Here is a 22812-nt window from a genome sequence, read left to right as displayed (position 1 = left end):
TTTTCTAAAGTTTAGCTTTGAAAAATTGACAGATTAATTGGTGTTCTGTGTGTGGGATGTACAAAACACGTTTTCCTTCCTTCCTGCCTATATGGCAGTCAGTGTGTGGCATATACAAATTTGTGTCTCAGCAATCTTAGTAATGTCTGCATTGACTTTCTGAGAACTTGGGGTGACTGTCAAGACTCCATTGCTTTTTTGTTCTTCTTTTCCCTGTTAAGGAAAAATATGTATCTTTTTCCATGGTGCTTCTTCATAGTACTTCGTTAAGAATGGTCTCAATGGGAATGTCAGTGTCCAGTGATTTTCAGCTTTTTTTCATTTCCTCTTCTCATGTCAGATATTTAAACACGAGAAGTCATTTTGCTGAAGCCATTTCTCGGGTGACAATGACCTGTATTTAGCTTGATCTAGCAAAATACAAGTGAAGGAACTGTATCTATTTCATCCTCAGCCATCTTTTATTTGTGAAAAATGCTTAATTAGAAGAAAGATTTATGTACCTATCAACTCTGAGTAAATTTGTTACGGTGTTGTTTATAATTCTAGAGACATTGTTTCTCTACTGGTAATGCATAAAAATTAAGCTTAAGAAATTTAATTTAAGTTTTAATTAATATTTTAAAACACTAATTTCCATTCCTTGAAGATGCAATTTATCCATATGAAAACGTGAGTTTTTGCAGGAGGGGAGAACATAAATTGTAGCATGATTAATTAAATACTTTTAGATGCAAATGAAATATTTTCCATTAACTACACAAGTATAGCAGATAAGACAAAGTGGAGAGAAAAGTAGTATAGCTTGAGTGCACACAAGTTTTGAATTGAGCCTGGGGCACTGCAGTGCTGTGACCAGTAGCAGTTGCTTCAGAGGAAGGTAAGAATGCTCTGAAGTGGATTCATGGGGGATAATTCACTTTCCCTAATAGGTTTTTTGTAATGAAGGTGTAAGTGTAGAACGGTTGAAATGCTGTATACTCAGCTTTGATCCCAGTGTCAGAAAAATTAAGAGCTTATTAGTGATATAATCAGACTTCTGTTACTACGTTTCAAAAAAGTCAGTGGATAAACTGTGATTGAACCTTGGGTATCTCTCGCTAGATTTTCGGCATTAGTACACACCGTGCATCACTGAGCATAAAAGATACTGAAACTTTCTGAAGGAGGAATGCCATCCAGAGGGACCTGGGAGCTCAAAAAGTGAGCCCATGGGAACCTCATGAGCTTCAGCAAGACGAAGTGCTGGTGCTGCACCTGGACTGGCTGGAGGATGAACAGATCCAGAGCAGCCTGGCTGAGAAGGACTTGGGGGTGCTGTGGGTGAGAGGCTGGGCATGACCCAGCCATGTGTCCTTGCAGCCCAGAAATCCAAAAGTGTCCTGGGCTGTGTCCAAAGCAGCATGAGCAGTAGGGGAGGGAGGGGATTCTGCCCCTCTGCTCTGCTCTGTTGAGACCCCACCTGCAGTGCTGCATCCAGCTCTGGGGTCTCCATGAGCAGAAGGCTATCAGCCTGTTGGAGTGAGTCCAGAGGAGGCCACCAAGATGATTTGAGGGATGAAACACCTCTCTTGTGAGTAAAGACTGAGATAGTTGGGATTGCTCAGCCTGGAAAAGAGAAGGCTCTGGAGTGACCTAAATTTGGTCTTCTAGTACCTGAAAGGAGCCACCAAAATAGATGGACAGGAGCCTGAAGTGACAGGACAGGTGGGAATGGCTTCAAACTGGAAGAGAGTAGGTTTAAACTAGATGGTAGAAAAAAGATCTTTGCTGTGAGAGTGGTGAGGCACTGGAACAGGTTACCCATAAAAGTTGTGGATCCCCATCCCTGGGAGTGTTTCAAGGCTAGTTTGGAAGGGGCTTTGAGCAACCTGGTCTAGTGGAAGGTGTCCCTGCCCATGGCAGTGGGATTGGAACTGGATGATCTCTAAAGTCCCTTCCAACCCAGACCATTCTGTGTTTCTATGACTTAACCTTTTTATGTGATTTGTTACATTCTGTGGATTTTTAGGATATTAAAATCCAGAAAATCAAGTTCTCTATTCACTACACTTTATCCCTTCTCCTGTTGTTTACTCTAACTAACCAATTCCAGTCACACCACCTCCTCCACAGCTTTTTCTCTCTGTAAGTAGCCTCTCTTCTATCTCAGAGCCCACTGTGATATATAGTACACCTTCTGAGAAAGGTAATTGGAGAAGTGGATGTGCTGTCCTTGTGGAAATTAACAGTCCGTGGTTATGCATCCCAATACCTTGAATGCTCTCTTGACTTCATCTGTACATCAGCCAGAGGTCTCTGGATTTCCTTCAGTGAGAGTCAGGTTACTGCTTTGACTTCATTAGGCTTATTTAGCATATTTTAAAATGCAGTAGTTTTACCATTGTTACATTTTATTTGCCATCATATAGTCATTTACTTACCCTAGACTTTTTTTTTTTTTTTTTAGTCTATTGGAGGTTTCTTTTGACATAAACTAGCCTTGACCATCATTTATTTGCTTTTTTGTCTTTTCAATGCTTGCAGTCTCCCCAAAACATAAACAAAGAAGTAGCCATAAACCCATGAGAAATTCTACTTTTTACCTTTACTATTTAATCATAAACTGGGGAGTTTTTTTGCATTTTTTGGTTTTTTTTCCTCTTAGTAGATCAAGTTCTTCAGTGATTTCTAGTCAGCAATGTTGTTCTAAGCCCTCTGAAAATATAAGTAAATTGTAAAACTGGTTTTCTTTGGGTATTATTGTCTTAGTATCTTGAATTAGTATTTTTTATTAATAACTGTGACAGTAGATGCTGTCCTTTTTTCCAAACAGTTTTCTTATTCTATTAGTCATGATGCTAGTTGACAATTCTTATTTAGAAGTCTTCAAACTCTGTATCATCTGAGGGCCCTCACTCAGGTACTCTTAAAATAATTCTTACTTTATACTAATTTGTGATATTTTGTGTTGATTGAGGGAGTGAGGGGTTCTTTATATCCACATTGCTGCTGTTGTTACTCAGGGACACAGCTATCAAGACTGTGACCGCTAGGACAGCAACTACACCAAATCAAAAAGAAAATCACCCAACTGCAGTGCTTTTGTAATGCCATTTGGTGTGACAGGTGCGTGATGCTGCCTACCATATTCAGATTATTTTTATGGCTGCAACAGAGCTACTCACTTATTTCAGTTTTTACAGTTTAAGTAATTTTGTGATAACAATCCAGCTGGTATTTTAATTGTTCCTGGCCTAGGTCATAAATACGGATAAACAATAATGGAATTTTTCATTAAAAATATACAGTTCCTTTTTTTAACTGAAAGAGTATTGCTGAAATATTATTTAAAATTGGGGTTGACATCAACAACCTCTTGTTCCTGTAAGACTGTATCTTAGTTTAGTGTGAATCTTTCTTTTTGGAAATATATCTTTGACTTTGCTAGTCTTGCCTGTCTGCAGGAAGATATTTTGGAAGTACTAATTTTGACATTTCATTTACATGTAAACAGCTTTTAAAAGAATTTTGCTTTATTAGCAAGAGTTTCAGACTTTGGTTATCAAGACAGCAGTTATACATAGGAGTGAATACTGTGAGCTTTTGGATATACTGCTGCTTGATGGTAGTGGTGATTAGAAGGGTAAATTAAAAACCACTTGTGTATGGTGTGGAGGGAAATGGCTGCTGCTGAGTTACCAGCTTAAAAGAAGTATTTAAAGATTAAAGTCATTTCTAGGTTGTATCTTCCAATGCTGTTGTCTGCTCTATGTTAGAGTATATAATACATGAATTCTGAGCTATGAAACAGTGATTAGTAGTTGGTGCATACGCAGAAGATTACTTAACATGTTTGTGGGTCCCATATAAAACTAAACAGGTGTTAGTTTTAGCTATACATGCATCCAAATTTTTGCTATTAACAGACACCTAGTCAATATACAATTTAAATAGCGTCTGTTAGTCCTGTCTCTTTCAGTTCCAGCTAGCTAGCTATAGGAGTCTTTCAAATGCATCTTTTTTTTTCATTATTTGCTCTTATTCTTCCTACCAATATCTGTGTACAGTCCTCAGAGGTTTTCTCTATGCTGAAATGTATTTGCAGATTAGGACATAGTCTCCTGCAGAATACAAATGAATGGATTTTATTTTCTGCACGAGTTACTCAGTTTTATGCATTAGGCAACACATTTGTGTTTCTTGAATCTATATGCATTTCTTAGTGAGCTGCATATGAAGCAGATAAGGAATTGAACAATATATAAATCAATCAGAAGAAGAAAGTTCTTGGGTATTTCTATAAGAACGCAACATGTGGCTAAGCCTTAGTTTGATTCATCACCAGTAGGCTTCTCGTTGATTTGTTTTTAAACTTGAATCCTATAACTTACTTATCTTGTACACTGGCTTTAATTTGAGCAGGATTTTGCCTGTGCTATTATGTGCATATCTTTAGTTTCTGCATGCAGCAGGCTTGCATATGTGCTCAGAATTCAGTAATAGTTTTAATATATGAAGTGCAACTCTTGGGAAAGTGAAAGAAAGCCTGACTTCAGAGTTCTTCCTCCTCTGGGATATAAGGCACAGTTGTAAACAGAGTTTGTTCATGCAAAATGCTTGAGTTTAATTTTAATTTTGAATAGATTACTCTAAGATGGTAGTTTTGATAGCAGGCACTTCTTTCTGGTCTGTCAAACTAGGTCAGAGTAGCCCCTGATCATTGAGTCCAACTCCTGGCCCCGCACAGGACACCCCAGGAGTCACCCTGTGCCTGAGAGCATTGTCCAAACACTTCTTGAGCTCTGTCAGGCTTGTGGTGTGACCACTGCCCTGCTCCAACCATCCTCAGGGCGAAGAACCATTTCCTAATATTCAGCCTAAACCTCCCTGACACAGTCCTTGGAATGTGGTTGGTGAATTTTTAATTTTTTTTTTTGTTTCAGTGTATTGTTTTTAAGCAATTATTCCTTAATAAAACTGTTGCCTTATATTAACTGGGGTAACTCTATAAGCATAGCTTCAAAAAAGCTGCTTTCAAGCAAGGGAATTTAATCTGCAGCAAACTGGATCATGTTTTATCTGTTGTGTTTTTTCAATAAACAAGAGCTAAATCCTGTTATTATACAGGAGCTTTTTGTGAAGCCAGTGGAACTATTTTTTTAAAACATGCCATCTCTCAACTATGACTTACTACCACATAAGTTTCCATTTACCATGATGGGTTGAAAGTAGAATTATCAAACTGTGAACTATGGTAAATGGAGAAAGTAAAATCAAAGTGGTCTGTTTAAAGCTGACAGGTTTCTTTGCCCTTGACTTTCTCCATCCTGCATGCCCTTGCCCATATGCTGGTGGACTGGTGGCTGAGTGATCTGGTGGTTTGTTCTTCCAAGCCTGTTACTACTCTTCCCAACCTGACCCTGTTGTGTTCTGGAGGATTTCCCCCTCAATCACAATTTAGAAGTTGTTTAATTTGGACTTTTTTTAAAAAAAACCCAGTTGAGAAATAATGGGATACTGGTAGTGTGTTAGTGTGTTGCAGAGTATAGAACTTGTGGCTTTGCCTTTAAAAAGGGTTTACTGTTGCTCTGGCGTTGAAGATCTTGAATAAGATGTTTAATATGTGCTTGTGGTTTTGCATTGTATCACAAATTTGTTTAACATTAAGGCTGATAGGATTTCTAGCATATTGAAACAGTTTGAAGAGAATGAAATAATTAATAGTCTTTAAAAGCTCCTAATCTTACATGTGCAGAGTCAGTAGCTATGCAATTTCAGGAACAGTTGAACAGTGTTGCAGATTGTGTTTGGGGTTTTTTTTTTACTGATTTTTGATGTTTGTGTTCATAGTGGGAATAATTGACTTTAAAATTTCCATTTAGCTTGTGATTTTATATGTCTTTTATATCTTTGTAACAAACATTTAACTTTGCAGCCTTGTACAGGAGGTAGGTTTCAGGATATTTGTGCAGGCTTCTAGTATCTCAGATACCAGCAGAACAGGGAATGACAGATTACAGCATGACCTGCAACGTGGAAAGACTACTTTATTCAGTGACCAAACCTTACTGGCCTGATGTATAAGAAGGACAGTATTTTCTTTTCTGATTTATTAATTAGATTGTAAACTCCTTGGGACAAGGCTGCTGTATTTTTGAACCATGAACAGCACAACAAGATGGCAATTACAGGAATGCAGTCAAATTGTTACAGATTCTTTTAGTCATTGTTTATAAACAATGTTAAGCCCTGTTTAATGACTGGAAGGAAGTTTTAACATCAGTGTTCCCTATGTCAAATCTGAGTAAAATCTTTGATGTCACATCTGCCTATTATTCTGAGGTTCAGCACAGATGAATTCTCTACCACTACAGCTTGGGCAGGGGCGTGGGGAGATATACAAATCCAGTGCATTTTACAAGGAAGTTCTGACAAATTGCAAGTCTATTGTAGCAATAAGGGACCAGTCAAATGCCTGCTTAGTTTTTCTATTTTCAATGCCATATTAATTCAAATTTATGCTGCAGTGTCGAACATGAACACATTTTAAAATACCTTTACCATCTGGTAGATGTAATAAAATTAATTTTATAATCATGTAAAACAGTAAGTTTTTGGTTGCATTCCTTAGTAACAGCAAGTTTTTCTTCCTTTAGTATAGTGAGTTGTTTTTAAGCATGGATATAGCTTTTCTCAATAAACAAACAATTATAGGAAAATATTTTTCTGGTTTCATTTATGAACATCCTTATCATTTTTTCCTTTGTAGTCTGCAAAATCTGTTGATAAAAGCTGTGACTGTCTCACCAACATAGTGTAAAACAGAATTTGCAGAATAGATACCAGTGGGCAGAGGGAGGTCGAGGTCTGCCTGCATTAGTTTTCCTGCTCACCATTCTTATACAAAAGTAGCATTTTTCTTTTATCTCAGAGATAGTAGAGGGTTAAATTGACTGGATCTTTTTATTGGCATTTCCATTTTTTTTCCAAACAAAAGGCACTCTCATCAGCCAAGTCAGTCAGATTGTCAAATTAAATGGCTTTAGCAATAAAGCATTTACAGGTCTGTCAGATGTGTCTGTCATGTTGGATCAGAAGACCATTGCATTAGTGGATATCTAACTTAAGGATGGAGTTCAGATACAGCAACATTCCAAACTTGCTGTAAATGGTTTTAAACTAACTGTAATTTCAGGAGTGAGATAATACACCAAAACTAAACCACTGATTCTTCAGTCTGCCACACCAAAGGCTTTTTTTATCAGTCATGTATGATTTCCACAGTTTTATTTACCTTTATCAGTCTTCAAGTGCATCATCTTTCAGTTTTTGTAAAACTGTAGGTTTCCAGAAGCTACAGAACTAACTGGGGAGGCAACATTTCATGTTTGAACTCATCCATCCATACCACAGGTGATGAGTATGAAGCAATAACAAATCTGTAGAACAATGCTGACGAGTCAAAACTTTGTGCATTTAAAGTCAATAAAGTGAGTGCTTTCAACATTTTGGGCATCTAATGGGATCTAATCTATGAGGAAAGAGTCTTATAAGATTTAAAGTAAGTCCAAAAGATTTGATCGTAAGGCAGAAAATTTGGATTTATTTGAGGACAAGTTTTAAGTGCACAATTTTTTAAATTCAACACTGAATCTCTTGTAGACTATGACAAACTCACGCTGTTTGTGTAGCCAGTATTTTGCTTTGTGAATTTCCTGTATGATTTTTGGAAGGAACATTAATATATGCAGATGTTTGTATATTTTCGATTCTGAACATATGTAGTCCCTCAATAAGGAAATTGTGTGTTTTAACAGTTTAACATAAGGTTTGGCTTTACTTAATTTGTATTTTGTTTTATAATCTATCATGAGTATAATTTCTACAATTAATTCCCCTAATTGACTTCCCCATTGTGGTAAATATTTGTGCAGCCTTTTAATGAGAAACATGATGCCAGCTGTGCTCTTCTGCCAAAGAGACTGCCTGAAACTGAGGAGAATCAAGTTAGAATTGAGCAAATCTGTTGTTAAAACTGAAAGCCCTTGCTTTTGTTTGTTTGATTTTTTTTTTTCCGTTTGTTTTTAATATTTATTTGGGGTCATCTGAAGTTCATGCCTGGCTATGGGCCTCATTATTCTGTTTATTGACAGATTCTTTTCAGGCACTTGTGTTGAGAGGGCTCTGAGCAATTCATGGCAGGTTATCTTTGCATGGATAACCTCGAGGTGGTTTCAAAAGATGTTTTGGGGTTTTGCTTTGAAAAAAAAAGGGAGGAAGGGGAAGCAGAGTGATAATGTCCTTTTACCCTGTGTTAACAGCATTCAGTCATGTGAATAGATCATCCAATATTGCTACAAAGAGAGTGTTCAGATAAAAATGGATTTTTAAAAAAATCTGTTATTACAAGAAAACAAGGGGCTTGTCTTACCACAGCAACTCATCTCAGCTAGCTTTCACTTTGTAAAGGTGAAATTTCTACCTTTTTATACAGAACATGCTCTGTTTCTGCTGTGGGAGGTATCTGCTTCCACACTTTGCTCTCCCTTAGAAAGTGAAGACAGTAATACAGAGCAAAACTTAAGTTCTCTGTGTGTGTTTTATAGAGATCAATCTATCTAGATATATGTATGTATATATGTACACACACATAGTAAATATAAGTTAAAACCTCATTCCTTTGTGCTGTTTCAATCTATTACTTCCTTCTAGCTAGGAACTATCACTGAAATCTCTAGTTTCATGTTAAATGGAAGTGACATGCATCTAAAATGCCATAAAAAGACTGATTTTTCACTAGTCTTCTTAAAAACCACAAATCATTAACACTGTAGGAAGTTCACTTTATTTTTACTACTCTTAATGAGAAACATAGGTGGCGTGAAAAAAAATCCATGAGAGAGAAATGCTGCAGAAATGCTCTGTGTTTGAGAATAGAAAGGTAATTTTTCTGGTTGACTTCAGTTGAATTAGTATGTGTTATGTCATGAGCAATCATGTTGCAAGGATTCAGCTGTCCAAAACAAAATTATGGTGCTAGATTAATTAGGCTCAAAAAAAAAATGTAAACCCAAGTCTGTAAAGATGCATTATTAGGCAGAATTATTGGAATTCAGTTCACATTGAGTAGGATGTCTGGTCTACTCTCTGCTACTAATTGGGGGCCTTCTCTGACAGCCTTCCTCTTCTATTGATGTTGTCTTTGCCATTCATTGCCATTTCTGTGGTTATCAGTAGAAAGATCTTAATATTTAGTTGTGTTTTGAAGTAATGTGCTGTTTGTGAAGATGTACTCAAATGTCCTCAGAGGACCATCCAGAATGGTCTGTACTTGGTTTCAATGTGTAAAGAGCTAGCTTTCTGAAAAAGGGCTTTGAGGATGGGTAAGCAGAATGAGAACTTGTGTTGTCTAGCTAGTACTTAATTTCCTAAGGTGGTAAGTATTTTGGAACTTGAGAGAGTAATGTCTTTTGTCCCTTTTTTCCTTTCTTATCTCTGTTCTCTTTTCAACCTTGTCATTTCAATATCTAGGATTATATTATATTATCAAGTATATATATTGCAAGTGGGTAACTGATGTCTGCTATGTGACATTTGCAGTAAAGAAAAATATTTCAAGTGGACAGATCTAGGAAACATTTTTCCACTATCTGAAATGCCTTAGTGTATGGTGCTTTCAGATATACTCTGGAGGCAGAGGCAAACAGTTTTTCAACACTAAATATTTTAAAGTCACAGATTATGTAGGCAACTCAATAAATGCATCAGTAATGTTTGTTTTCCACCCTCTTTTGAAAGTTTGCCCTTGATGTATCAGAGCCACTTTGAAGAGATTGGGATGCGATCTTTAATCTTTCAGAGTAGCGGTAGAACTGAGGAAAACTTTGTACATGTTTGATGTCTTAGAACTACTTGGACTGAAACAGAAAAAGTTAACATTTAATGCTGTGTATCTTCAGCAGAATTATAAGATGGAACTGAAGTGTTTGATATTCTGGAAGTTTCTGAACTCTGGAAGAAAAATTCAGTGTTAGAATGTGTTAATAATACAGGGGGAGCTACTTTGTTATTGTGACAAATAATTGTTAAACTCCAAAAACTTGTGTATGTCAGGTAGGCAGCGAATTGCTATTCCATTTGTGAAAGCCCTCCTGTTGTGATATCCAAACTTTTAAACAGAAGTAACTTCTCATTTAGTAGCAAGTTGGTTCTTATTTACAGCAACCTTCCTTCAACAGTCAGACCTTTTACCTTGCACATTTTTACCATGAAACTGCAGGCAGTAATTACTTTTAAAAGAACCTGTCATCAGCTAGAGTGAATTCAAGTTCAGGCAAAAGCTGCAGATTTTCAACAGAGATAGGCACTTGTCCCAAAACAGAATTATCTGGGAGCTAATAGGACAGTGGGGTTTTGGTTCTCTGGTGTTCAAATACCTGTGCAGAGAAATACTGTATTACTAGTTAGCAAATGTTCTTGGCTGGGTAGATTAATTGAGAAGCATCTTTCAAGGCTCTTTTTCGAGGGGACAAAAGCTGAGGTGCTGTAAATTCAGATCAAACTATTGAGTTTTCATGGGTGACTAAGGGTAGTACATATTAGGAAAGCACTGGTGTAGTCATTCTTTGAAAATACGTATGTGTGTATGTGTCTATACATTGAGAAAAAGAAATTTAAGGAATTTTTGGTTGTTTGAAGAAGACAGAGATCTGATCCTCTAAACTAATCAAAGAATATACTTGTGGAGGATTACACTGTTCTAGGAATGTCCACCTAAGTCATTCCACATCATCTGTGCTCTCCCATTTTATTTGCATGTAGTTGAAAATGAGAGCTAAGAAAATGGGTTTCCAAGAAAATTGTGTTCACTGTGTTTCCTACATTGTTTTGGAACAGTGATGTTCTTCACAGATAATTTGTCGATTGCTTTTAAATCATTGATTTCTGGGGGAAAAAAATAAATCTGGTTTAGTTAGTTAGTTTGGTTGGTTTTTGTCTCCTTCAGGTAGAGATAACAGATATTGAAAATGAAGAAAAGAGATACCATCTCTTCCTGGGACTTCTGGAGTCCAGTCAAAGTCTGTCTGAATTTCAGCACTTGGTCTTGCTGCTTCAGGCTTGGCCGCCAATGGACAGGAGCAATGGGTGAGTGTTTCTCCGAACAGCTGTGTAAGAAAAGAGTTCAAAGTCTTCCTGCTTGATATCATGTTGTTTTCAGTCAAATAATTCAAACATGGCTGGTAAAAGTGTGTCCTTTGGTCATACTGGGAGGAATAAATTTTTTTTTTAAAGCAGAATTGAATCAATCAGTTTCTTGTAAAACCTCTATATACACATATGTAGGCTGTGTCATGGTGGAAAGCAAAACAACATTTTATTGCCTGAACTCTTGCTCAAAAGAGTGTTTTATCTTAAATTTCAAGGTACATATTTTTCATTTGTCTTTAGCAGTATAAACAGTCCATAAATGTGGTCAGTGGTGTCTCTGGAGCCTGAGCCGACCACCTGTATGTTTTAGAGTCTCTGTGTCCCAGCCCGAGCGCCAGACAAAGAGTCAGGAGACATCTTCTGTTGTTTCCAGAGGTGGTTTATTTTATCTAATCTAAAAGTTCTTTCCCTGACTAACTGAGGTCCATTCAGCAGATCAGTCCCAGGCACTCTGCCTGCCCTTGGGGTGGCATTATCTTTTTATACTATAAACTACGTAGACATTATTTACAATTATCTTCCAATACCTGTCACTTATATTGTACAGTCTGGTTCTACTCTAAGCCAATCTAGAAGTGCCAACGTCACCTAAAAGATGTGTGCTAGGAAGAAGGAGAAAGGACAGAGCACTCCCAGATTCCTCCATCTTGACCCCAGACCCTTATTATAAACAATCTTAAAAACCTACTTTTTCACTTTATAATAATCTAACTTATACTCATTTTTTTTGACTTGTGATTCTTCATGTAAGGGTGGTAATTTTTCCTAGGGAGAGAAATCAAAGGCACAGGGGTTCTGGGCACTGTGCCAAGGCTCCTAAGCCCCCTGCCTGGGTCTCGAACCGTCCAGGGAAGCCAGAGGGATGTCTTGGTTTCCCACACATAAAAAGGACAGAAAGTTCTGACTGTTCTTTGTATTCAAGGTTACACTTTGGAGAAAGGCCTTTGAAAGGTGACATTCAGATGGATGTGGCAGACAGTCTGCAGGAGGTCTGGGAGGGTAATTGTACCACAGTATGGCACTTCTCTTGTCTAGATCCACTACCTATTATTTCTGTCTCTGAATAAAGCATCCAAACCAATTTAAGATTAAAATAATTGTAAGACTTCAGAATTGCATCCATCAAAGTGGATATTAACTGGAAGTAGCAATTTGGAACATCCAGACTACATTATATTTTATCAGTTTTTTGTTTTTGTCTGTGACTTTCTGAATACATTTGAAAGTAAAAAATTTAGCTGTTGTATTCTGTAACTGCTAATTACTTCTAAAATGTAAGGATTCAAATAAAACTGGAGAGGCAAGAGTCACATATCTTTCAGAGAGCAGTAATATTAATTTTTGGCTGCCAGCTAGACAGTAGTTAGGTTAGAGTCATGAAACGGTGTTTCTTTTGGATTATTTAAGGGGTATTGATTACAACCTATTTTAACTTGAGGACTACATTCACACGCAGTGTTTATGTGCATTGATTTTTCAGAAATGTTAAAGCTTATCTTTTTCAAAGAAGTAACTATCTTATGCACATGTAGAGAACTGGTGGGTTACAAGGTAATCTGTAAAGGTTTTTCACATTCAAGCTTGCAGTTTGTATGGAATTTCTGGGTAAGCATTAACCTAAATTCTTTAGTGACAGTTTTACAAGCCAAAAATTGTCTTCAGGACATTAGGAATTACAAGGAGTGCTACAGGAACTGTCACACATTCACATTTCAACTTTCATTTTAAGTTTTGGTTTTGATTGTAATTGAAAATTGGATGCCTCACAGTGTGTGGGAACTGTCAAACTTTTTTTAATCTACACACTGCCTTTAACAAAAAAACAAAACTTAAAGAACAAAGTGTCAACTGAAATACTGCTGCAATTAGCAAAACCATTTTCTTTGTGTTGAATAGAAAGACTAAAGAGTTTGTGAAAGGAGAACCCTTGTATATGGGCAGTTCTTGTCTACTGTTCTGTTACCAAGGACATTAAAAATTATGTAATTGTATCTCCCTCATGGTATTATGTTCCTTCAGTCTGACTTCCTAAAGTGAAGAATAAAAAAAAAAAAAAAGGTGTAGTCCTAACTAACTGTGGATCAAATTTCAGAGGTGGGACGCTGAAACACTAATCATAAAGAAATTAGGATTTTACTTAAAAGAAACTGGGCTTGAGATAGTTACCTGAAACTGAAATAATTGATTGTCTGTCAATTTATGTTTGCTTACCTGTGCTTGCAATGGGAAAGGATGAAACTAGTAGTTAGGTCCAAAGAACACAAACAATTGCAACCGGAAACTCATTCTTTGCAAAACTGGAGCTGCCCCAAAAGCCATTTGTATTGTCATTAATAGAAAAGGTTAGGGTGAGGAAGACTCACCTTACTTCCTCCTCCTAAGACCCCTCCCCACAAAAACAACCCCAGACTTAATTCAAGAAGCCAACCACGCTGCTTAATAGCTATTCAAGCTAATTACCATAGGAAGCAGGGGATGGGAGGGGCTGGTATTATGAATATGTATTTGTTTGAACCTTTTGCCAATAAATAGACTCTGTGACCACCTGTAATTTGGCAGTGCATATTAAGGGGTTACCCCACACTGCTGCCCAGCACTGAATAAACATACCTTTTCTAACTTTAAATTGTTAGAGAGTCTTTTGTCCGTCACAGTTGAGTATCAGTGTTAGACCAATACTCATATTTTGGTAAATCAACACCTCTTCAACTTTAGCAATCCTGGAAGTTAAAATTTCTGCAAATACTTAGGTCATACCTGTATCATAACTCTTTTAGAGTCTAAAGTAATTATTATGGTTCCTAGGCAATTGCACAGTCATAATTCTTCTCTCTTCTCTCCCATTCCATAATTTCACGTGAACAGTGTTCAGCTATGCTTAGCAGCCTAGGGGTTTATGTATGTATTTATCTTATCTGTGTTCCTGAAAAGCCTTTCTTTAGGATGATATGGAGTAAAGAACAGGAACTGTTTTGTTAGTGGTATTTTCAACAATTTCATTTTAAAGCAAGTTATATTAACAAATTTTTGAGCAAAGAGGAAAACATGAAGTTAAAACTATATGTATTCATGTGTTTGTTTACACTTTAATCTTTTTTTTTCCTCCTCTCCTTCGGAAGAGGGTCATTATCACTTATTGTTTGCAGCCAATGTAATGATCCTTACAGGAACTGGGGAATTTAAGTGTGATCATGTGAATGCTTAGAACTTAGGTTTTCAATCAGCAGTAAATACTTTGCAATTTAATATGAAGCTGGAAAACACAATTTTCATTCTCTAAAGGTATAAAAGGAAGGAGAATGAAAGAACTAAGATTTGAGGGAGTTTTTGGTAGGCTTTTAATTTTTGTAACCTCTATGTTAGTAAGTCCATACTTAATGTTTGAGTTTTTGTTTTCTGAAACAAGAACAGTTAAAATAATACTTATTGCAAATATGATTCTCCTCTTGTCATAATATGTTGTGTTTACTGTGAGAAAACAGGGAGGTAGCTTCGTTGTTTTAGTCAGTACTCAAAGCTCTATACTTATTAAAATTTTATTTTCATACCCTTGTTATGCATGCATGCTTTTCCACACAGATGGCTCATAGTCAGGTGTCATTTTAAACATTTCATAAAGGTGTTTCTTAAAAAAATTATTGACAGTATCTGAAGCTCTGCAGTCCGTTGGAACTTGCTACCTATATTCAAAAGGCATTTTTTATATTTATTATAAATATTGATAAGGTGTTTTGGAACTGAAATAACCCCAGTGTTAGAGACCCAGTACTTGAGTTCACTTTTTTAATCTTAATCCCAGATTTTCCTCTTTTGGCTTTGGAAAAAAAAATTAAGGTATTTCTGCTGCAGTTTTGAAGTAATTGCTTTTTTCATTATGAGAAATAATTTTTTATTACCACAGCTGAACGAAAGTAAAATTCAGGAGAGAAGAAAACTGAATTCTGCCTGTAGGTGTCAGATTTTAGTAACTTAATTTTGGTTTTAATTAGAGATAGATAGTTGTTAATAATGCACAGGAGTATTTGAAATAGTTATAAGGAATTGTGATGAGAAAAGGTTTATATATGTAAACTATATAATCTGGTACTTTGCTTAAATAAATTTTCATATGGTAAGCCTAGAGGACCTTGCATTTTTCTGGTTGTTTTTGTGTTTTGTAGTGTGATTTTTTTTTTAGTTTTTCTAATGGAAAATACTTAGAGATTTTCTTAATGTACTCCAGGGGCAGCAGCTATAGAAATGGAAATTCATTTTGACTCTGTGCCTCTAAGCAAGAAATGGAGCACAGAGCTGTCCCTTTAACCAGTAGCAAAGGTAGAGTTGCAGGGACTTTTTTCCTTCTCCTGCCCTTGCTGGGGATTCACAGATTCAGTGCCTCATGTTCTTTTTGTTGAATAATCTGGCATCTTGGGGTTCAACCCATCACATTGAAAGGAGTGGAGAGGAGGAGCTCTGCTGTTCCCAGCCAGACTTCTGACAGCTCTGTGCTCAGTGACTGTGACTGATGGAAAGGCTCAATTAAGTTGTCAGAAGGAAGAAAGACAATGACTTCTATTTAATTTGCATTCAAAGTTGCCCACTCCTAGCTCCTCTGTCTAGTTTTCATGTTGGACTGTAATGACAGCTGCATGTGAAGGTGCTTCTACTTGTTTACAGTGTGTACTTTGGAAAGTGGACAATGAGCAGGAGAGAGCTTTTATGTATGAAATGGTAGATATTGGTGGTTGTCCTCTCCAGAGCTGTCAGACACTTGGTATGTCAATCCAACAGACTCTTAACAGACTCCATTTACAATTATATTAATGTGTTGCTTTAACAATTGCTGCAAAATAATAACTTTGAAAAGCAGCACTTTGACAGCACTCTACTGTTTCTTGTCACATGTATTAAATGAGGATCTTAATTTTCACTAAATTGTAATACTGAACTGCCATTGTTGGTCCTGCTGCGAGTTGTTTTTCTGTTCTTGTTTTGGTTTTTTTTAAGCTAAAGTGGAAAGTTTACCATGTCTTTGGGATGCTGATTACTGACCAGAGAAATTGATGGGGTGATTTTTAAAATGCCTCTTGTGCCTCCTGAAGTTTATGCACAGATGAACATAGGCTTAATACAGTCATTATATAAGCTGTAATTGTGCATAATTTTAGCCCACTGTAGGTGGGAATTGAAATGCATCGACTTAATTTACATTAGAAAAATGGCAGCGTAGGTGTGTTCCAGTCTTGTGTTTCATGCCATCAGTTAAAGTGGTCTGTTACCCATTTCTGTCACTACATCCTCTCCTAGCCAGGATAGCTGTTCCTAATGAAAGTATCCAAAATCTCTCCGTGATCTACCAGATAATGACTATAGGTGAAAAAGTGTTGCAGCAACAAAAACAACTTCACAGTAAACACTGCCTTTGCCATCCTGCATGATGAAATTTACTTATATCTACTGTCTGCCATCTGTTTATGTCTGACTCTGTAATGGTGATATAGCATGAGGTTCTATGTGGAATTAAAAGAACATTTTAAATATGTAAAACAAATGTAACTGTATCCATATCTGCTAGCAGAATTCAGATGCATGTAATTCCACTTTCTAACCCTTTTATGGATGAGCTGTGGAAAAAAGTATTTTTTTTTTTGGTACTCATTGGATCTGAAAATTAAAATGTGAATCTGGCTGTATATTTTCCTCTCAGATGCAAGAGACAGATACTTGAGAAACAGAAGCTGCTAGAATGTGATCAAGGCAAACAAAATTAGGAATGCTGGATTCCTGTCACCCCTCCCTCGATACCACTGTGCTTGGGAAATCAGCTGGTGTAAAGCCAGGAGAAGATCCAATTCTAATTTGATCAGTCTTTATCTAGTATATAATTCCTCAGGGTTTGTAATAAGCATGTCATAATTCCAAGTAAAATAAACTTCTTTGTTGCATTGAAAGAGTGATGGCATTATGGACAGTAACTTGTCTCAAAACTTCATCTTTCTTTAATGAAGTTTTACTTTTAAGTCACACATGAGAAGCAACTTACAGAAAAAGGTATATTTATGTTCTGTATTCATCTCTTTTTTTTCCTGGGCAGATCATGCACAGATGATAATCCCTGGGTGAAACTGGGGACTTTCATGCTGCAGAGATGCCCACCTGAGGAAAAGGAAAACATAGGAAATGAAATTTTGAAAATCTGTCGTTCTTTGTATGAGACAAAGCACATGCTCCCTGTCAAGGTAAGTTTTTACTTTGGGTATCGTGTTTATGAGTCCTGTTTCAAGGTCCCAGCTGCAAGTAGAATTGCCATACTGGATCAAGTATGGAGAGCTAACAGAGAGGCTGAGAACTGGGTGCAGTCTGTCTTGAGAAGAGATGACTACGGGAGATAGTGTCTTTAAGTAATCAAATGAGGAAACAAGGAGAGGAATTAGAGTCAGTCTCTTTTCAGATGTGTTCACATACATATCAAGAAGAAATAGAGATGTGTTACATCATCAAAAACTCACTGCACCCAAGGAAAATATTTTTCATCTTTGAAATAGTGAAATATTACAGCAGATGGATGCCTAGAAGAGACGAGGAGAATCTGTCTTTGTAGGTATTTAGGACTTGACTGGGTCATGTCACAGGCAGTTTGATATTGTTGGACTTTCTTTGAGTTGGAGGCTGATTGGATTAGCTGATCTTTATAAGTCTGTTACAGTATAAATAATTTTTTAATGTATTTGTAGAAAGGTTTTAATAATTTATTATTATTTAAATCAGTGATGCAAAAACTGTTACTTAAATTATCATTAATTCTCTTACTAATAAATGCATAAAGATTTAGTGAGGAACCCCTGAAAAACATGGTGATTGAAAAAAATCTTAATATGCAAGTAATTGCTAAGTGGTAACTATGATATTCTGACTTGTCTTCTGTAACTATGTATGCATACTTCAATACAAACATCTCTTAAGTATAAAATTATTTGAAGTGTTTTGTATGTAAACACTGTATATTAATGAAGACAGTCTGGAGAATAAACTTCTTAATAAACTTCACACAATTTCAGAGTAGTTGTGCATATTTTAGTAGATTGGTTAGTCTCTTATAATTATCTTTAAACAGTCACTGTCTGTTATAGAAAACAGCTTATGTTAGGAAGAGAAGCAGAATAAAAACAACACATTCTGTTTAAAATACAGACAGGTGGGTGTGTGGGCTTTTGTTTGTAGTTTGTTGGTTTTTTCCCCAGTCCAACACACTGATCTGAGTCAAGTTCAGAAATCTGTGTAAAACATGATTCCAGAAGGTGGCAGTAAGTTGAAATGATAAGTATATTTATTAATTTACTCATCCCACCAAAACTCTTTGGTGGAAGGCAGATCTCTATCCCTGGGACAGGTATAATTATGTGTAGCTTTTCTTTGTAAGGTGCTGAAATGATGCATTGTAGCTTGTAAACTCACAATCATAGTATGCAAAGGAGTAGCTGAACTTTGTCAAAGTAGAATGTTCTGCCTCACCTCAGTGATGCAGGGAGACAAATCCCTGTGAATGTCACTGTCATACAGCAGTCAGTTCACCAAGAGTTCTGCTCAAGAAGGGTCATGGTTTGCATTTCTCTTAGTTGAGTAAACTTTTGCATGATCTCTATGACAAGTCACTGTTTACACAGTCGGGATTGGTAGACAGCTTTAGTTGGAGATGCCTTCCTTTGTTTTTCCAATGGCACAGGATGTTGAAAGAGCCCACCATGTAAGTATGTCTATACTTACAGATAGGAAGTTACTCTGATCTTCAAGGTTTAAACAGCTTTACTGATGTAAAATACATTTTTTATGGCTAGAACGCTGTGCAGTAACAAGGAGTTAGTTGCACTGAAAATCTGTAATTGTACAGTTAACTACAAACACAGGCTGCATTCCTGTAAGTCACTATTTGGGAAGAGGGGGAATGACATGTATGAGTTTAAGTAATTTATTTGTATGTATGGCTATAGTACTTAAATGCTCAAATGACAGATTTGCAGTTGTGTGGCTGAATAAGATGAAAATGTGATCACTGACAACCTGTTTAGATGATTTCACATTTCAGTAAATACACTGATTAAGATGACAGATCTGGAATGAGAGAATTCTAAAAACTGAAACCAGTTAATTATCATGAAAAAAATTTACCATTCAAATTCTCTCCCATTACAACCTTGCCAAGTTCAAAGGTTGCAATGGAAAACACATGTAGCTTCAAGCCATGTGGCCTAGAAGTTAGAAAAACCAACTTTGGATATAGTCATGAAGTATTTATCTCTTATTTTTCATTCCATATCCTACTGGTCTATGTAGTTTTTTAAGCCAAGTACTTTTTTAATGTCTTTTGGATAGTGCCATAGCTTTAATCTTTGTATCTGTGTCTGTGTTTGCTTTAGGGGGCTATTTTAGTGGCGTTGTTTGTTTGTTTAGGGTTTTAATTTGCATTATTCAATGGATAGATGCCTCCATTCCTTTTAGTGGAAGAAAGCATTGTTTTATTTGCCTGGAAGACACATGCTTGGATTGCCCAACATCTACACTGCCATTAATCTCCTTAGAAAGGGATAAATCATTCTCCCCCCGGTAATTGTCAAAAATGTGACTCTTCTGAATATCTCATGTTCTTCTCTCAGCCTGTTGGTCATGTGTCAGCTAACATGGGAGAATGCATCTAGTCCCTTGTCTGTAATCACCCTGGAGTCCTAGTGGCTATGAGATACTTACCTCCTAAAATAGTACAGCAGACAGTTGGTCTCATTTTTCTTCTATCTTTGTAGCTAGTTTTTCCTGGGGTTTATATATGATTTTAGATTGTGTGATTTTGTTCATATATAATTGTGTCTGCTCATTTTCTTCAGATAATGTTGAATTTAAATGCTGCTTTTCAGTCTGTTTTTAGCCTCTCCAGACATAATGCTGTTTGTATGCATTATCCAGTCCTTTAAGCAATCCATGAAAATACTGAACTCAAAAGAGACTCCTATGGCATACAGTTTATTTGTCTTGCTTGATGTCATGTGAACCACAGATAGCTGCATATCTAGATAGAAGAAAAATGTTGTCTTACAAAAGTTACAATTAAATAATGGTAATTCAGATTTTGAATTGGGCCTTCCCTTGACCCTCTCACAGATAACATCAAACCCCTTCTAAGCAGAGCCTCTGATGGCAGGCAGTCGACACTTGAATGCTTTCAAGTGCTCACTGCAGAACAGAAACCCACTTGCTCTGAGAAGTGCTGTGGGTGATGAGTTCCTTCCTGGGCTTGGGTTTTCAATCCCTGTCCAGAGCAACCTTACAGTCATTAGTGGCAGTGATACAAGTTGGTACTTGTGCTATTTGGACAGTCTTCAGTGTCTGGCAAGCTGTGCAGTCCCATCCTGTGGAAAAAGAAATGCAATTGTTGGAATGTGTATTTCTTCTTGAAAAGAGATTATTGCTTTTTCTGTACTGGGGCATGGTAGTTAAGGCCGAGATTGTCTGCTAGACAGGCTACCATCAGGCAGAAGGTTATTCAACTTGTTCAGCTGGTTTTGAGAGGGAAATGTTACCAAGCATGGTAAAATTGCTGTTTTGCTCAAATTATGTGTTTTATGACTCTCAGAATTTATTTTTCTGAACTTAAGTTGCATCTATTGCTATGAATAAACATTTTCAAGAAAAGATGATGTGTAGAGTGAATCCAAGACTTTTCATTCTGTAAGTTTGCTGGAATGGCAGGTATGCCACTCAAAAGAAATACAGTGGAATATGAAATTACCAGGAGTTTAATAAACATATGAATGATTAGACAAAGCTTTATGTATTTATTTAGTCTTCTTGATCCATGTCATATCATTCACAAAAAGCATGCCCATACCACTAAATTGATAGGAGCTGTTGACTCCGTAAAGGATAGAGAGGCCCTGCAGAGACCTGGACAAATCAAAGGGATGGGCGATCCCTACCTGTATGGAGAATGTGCCAGTTTCTGCACCTGGGATGGGACAGCCCTGGGTGTACAGACACACTGGGGAATGAGAGGCTGCAGAGCAGTGCCATGGAAAGGGACCTGGGGGTCCTGGCTGATGGCAAGATGAACATGAGCCAGCAGTGCCCTGGCAGCCAGGAGGACATCAGGGACAGCATCACAGCCAGGCAAGGGAGGGATTGTCCTGCTCTGCTCTGCTCTGGGGCAGCCTCACCTCCAGTGCTGGGGCAGTTTTGGGTGTCACAGTGTAAGAAAGGCTTTAAACTATTGCAGTGTCCAAGGAGGGCAACAAAGATGGTGCAGGGCCCTGAGGGGAAGCCGTGTGAGGAGGGGCTGAGGGCACTGGGTCTGTCCAGCCTGGAGGAGACTGAGGGGAGACCTCAGTGCAGTTACAGCTTCATTGAGAGGGGAAGAGAGGGACAGGCACTGATCTCTGCTCTGTGCTGACAGGGACAGCACCTGAGGGAATGGCCTGAAGCTGTGTCAGGGCAGGTTTAGGTTGAATATCAGGAAAAGGTTCTTCCCCCAGAGGGTGTTTGGGCACTGGAGCAGCTCCCCAGGGCGGTGCTTACACCACCAAGATTCACAGAGCTCAAGAAGCATTTGGAAAATGCTCCCAGGCACAGGGTGTGACTCTTGGAGATGGTGCTGTGCAGGACCAGGAGTTGAACTGGATGATCTTTGTGAGTTCCTTCCAGCTCAGCATATTGTATGATTCTAAGCATCAATAGTCAGTAGCAGTACTGAATACAAGTTTAAAGTAACAAGTCTGAGTAAGAGACCAAGGCTTACCCTAGTGACTCAGAGCTTAGTGTGATGGAGTATCTTCTTCTAGGCTGTATTTCTTTAAGGTGCAAATTTAGACAAGACTGAGCAAGTACAGCCAGAGAGCTCCATGTCCCAAGCAAAACCAGATGTTTGTGCAGCACTTTGGAGTATTTAATGTCTCTTCATCTTCAAATAATATTTAGGCTTTTAGGCTCACAGCTACTGAAACTATGCTACTGGATGTGTGGATCATCTTGGTCGTTAAATTGTTATAGTTATCATTAAAGTTCAAAAGACACAAAAAATACATGACTTGCATTCTCTCAGCTTAATACTTAGCTGATGAGCTCCTTTGACAATTGCTCTTGCATAGTTGGAGTGAAACAGAGAGTATCTCTTAAGAGATGGACACCATTTTCAATGTAACTACCATAAAATATCCAGAGTCCCTAGTGTAAAGTGCCTTGGAAAATGGGACATCTCTGATGGGCCTCATTGGGAACAGGTTGTGGCATGCAACCTAAATTCCCAGAAACGACAGAAAGGAGAAGGGAAGTTATAATCTGGTTTATAATATCATTTGTCACTTGAAATATTTTTGATGTATAAATGAACAAATCCCTACAATATTGAGAAAAATAAAACACCTCACGTGTAGGACATGTTGTTTGGTTGTTGAAGTAAGGGACAAGGTAAAGTTTTGGAAGTGCAGAGAAAATTTGTTGAGGGATGTTTTGGTTTTTATTTTAGAAGGCATTTTCTGGCCAGTTTTGTTTTGAAGTTGTGTGATGCTAAATTTATGCTGTGTTATCAAAAATAGGAAAGTAGATGAATGACAGAAAGTTATTTTGCTGAACTTTAATTGTATATAAAATATTGTATAATAT

General features: G+C 37.3%; 1 protein-coding gene across 1 annotated transcript in view; it reads left to right on the top strand.

Moving 5' to 3' along the window:
• Positions 1-22812, top strand: part of NBAS (NBAS subunit of NRZ tethering complex) — a 161479-nt gene that overhangs the window by 127918 nt on the left and 10749 nt on the right. The window contains exons 49-50 of the mRNA XM_033055335.1: positions 10988-11127; positions 17264-17408. Of these exons, the coding sequence (XP_032911226.1) occupies positions 10988-11127; positions 17264-17408 (285 nt within the window). The remainder of the gene's footprint in view (positions 1-10987; positions 11128-17263; positions 17409-22812) is intronic.

This window comes from Catharus ustulatus, chromosome 3, assembly GCF_009819885.2.
Source record: "Catharus ustulatus isolate bCatUst1 chromosome 3, bCatUst1.pri.v2, whole genome shotgun sequence".
Taxonomy (NCBI): Eukaryota; Metazoa; Chordata; class Aves; order Passeriformes; family Turdidae; genus Catharus; species Catharus ustulatus.
Note: the sequence above shows the minus strand (reverse complement) of the source record. Positions and strands in the feature narration are given on the sequence as shown.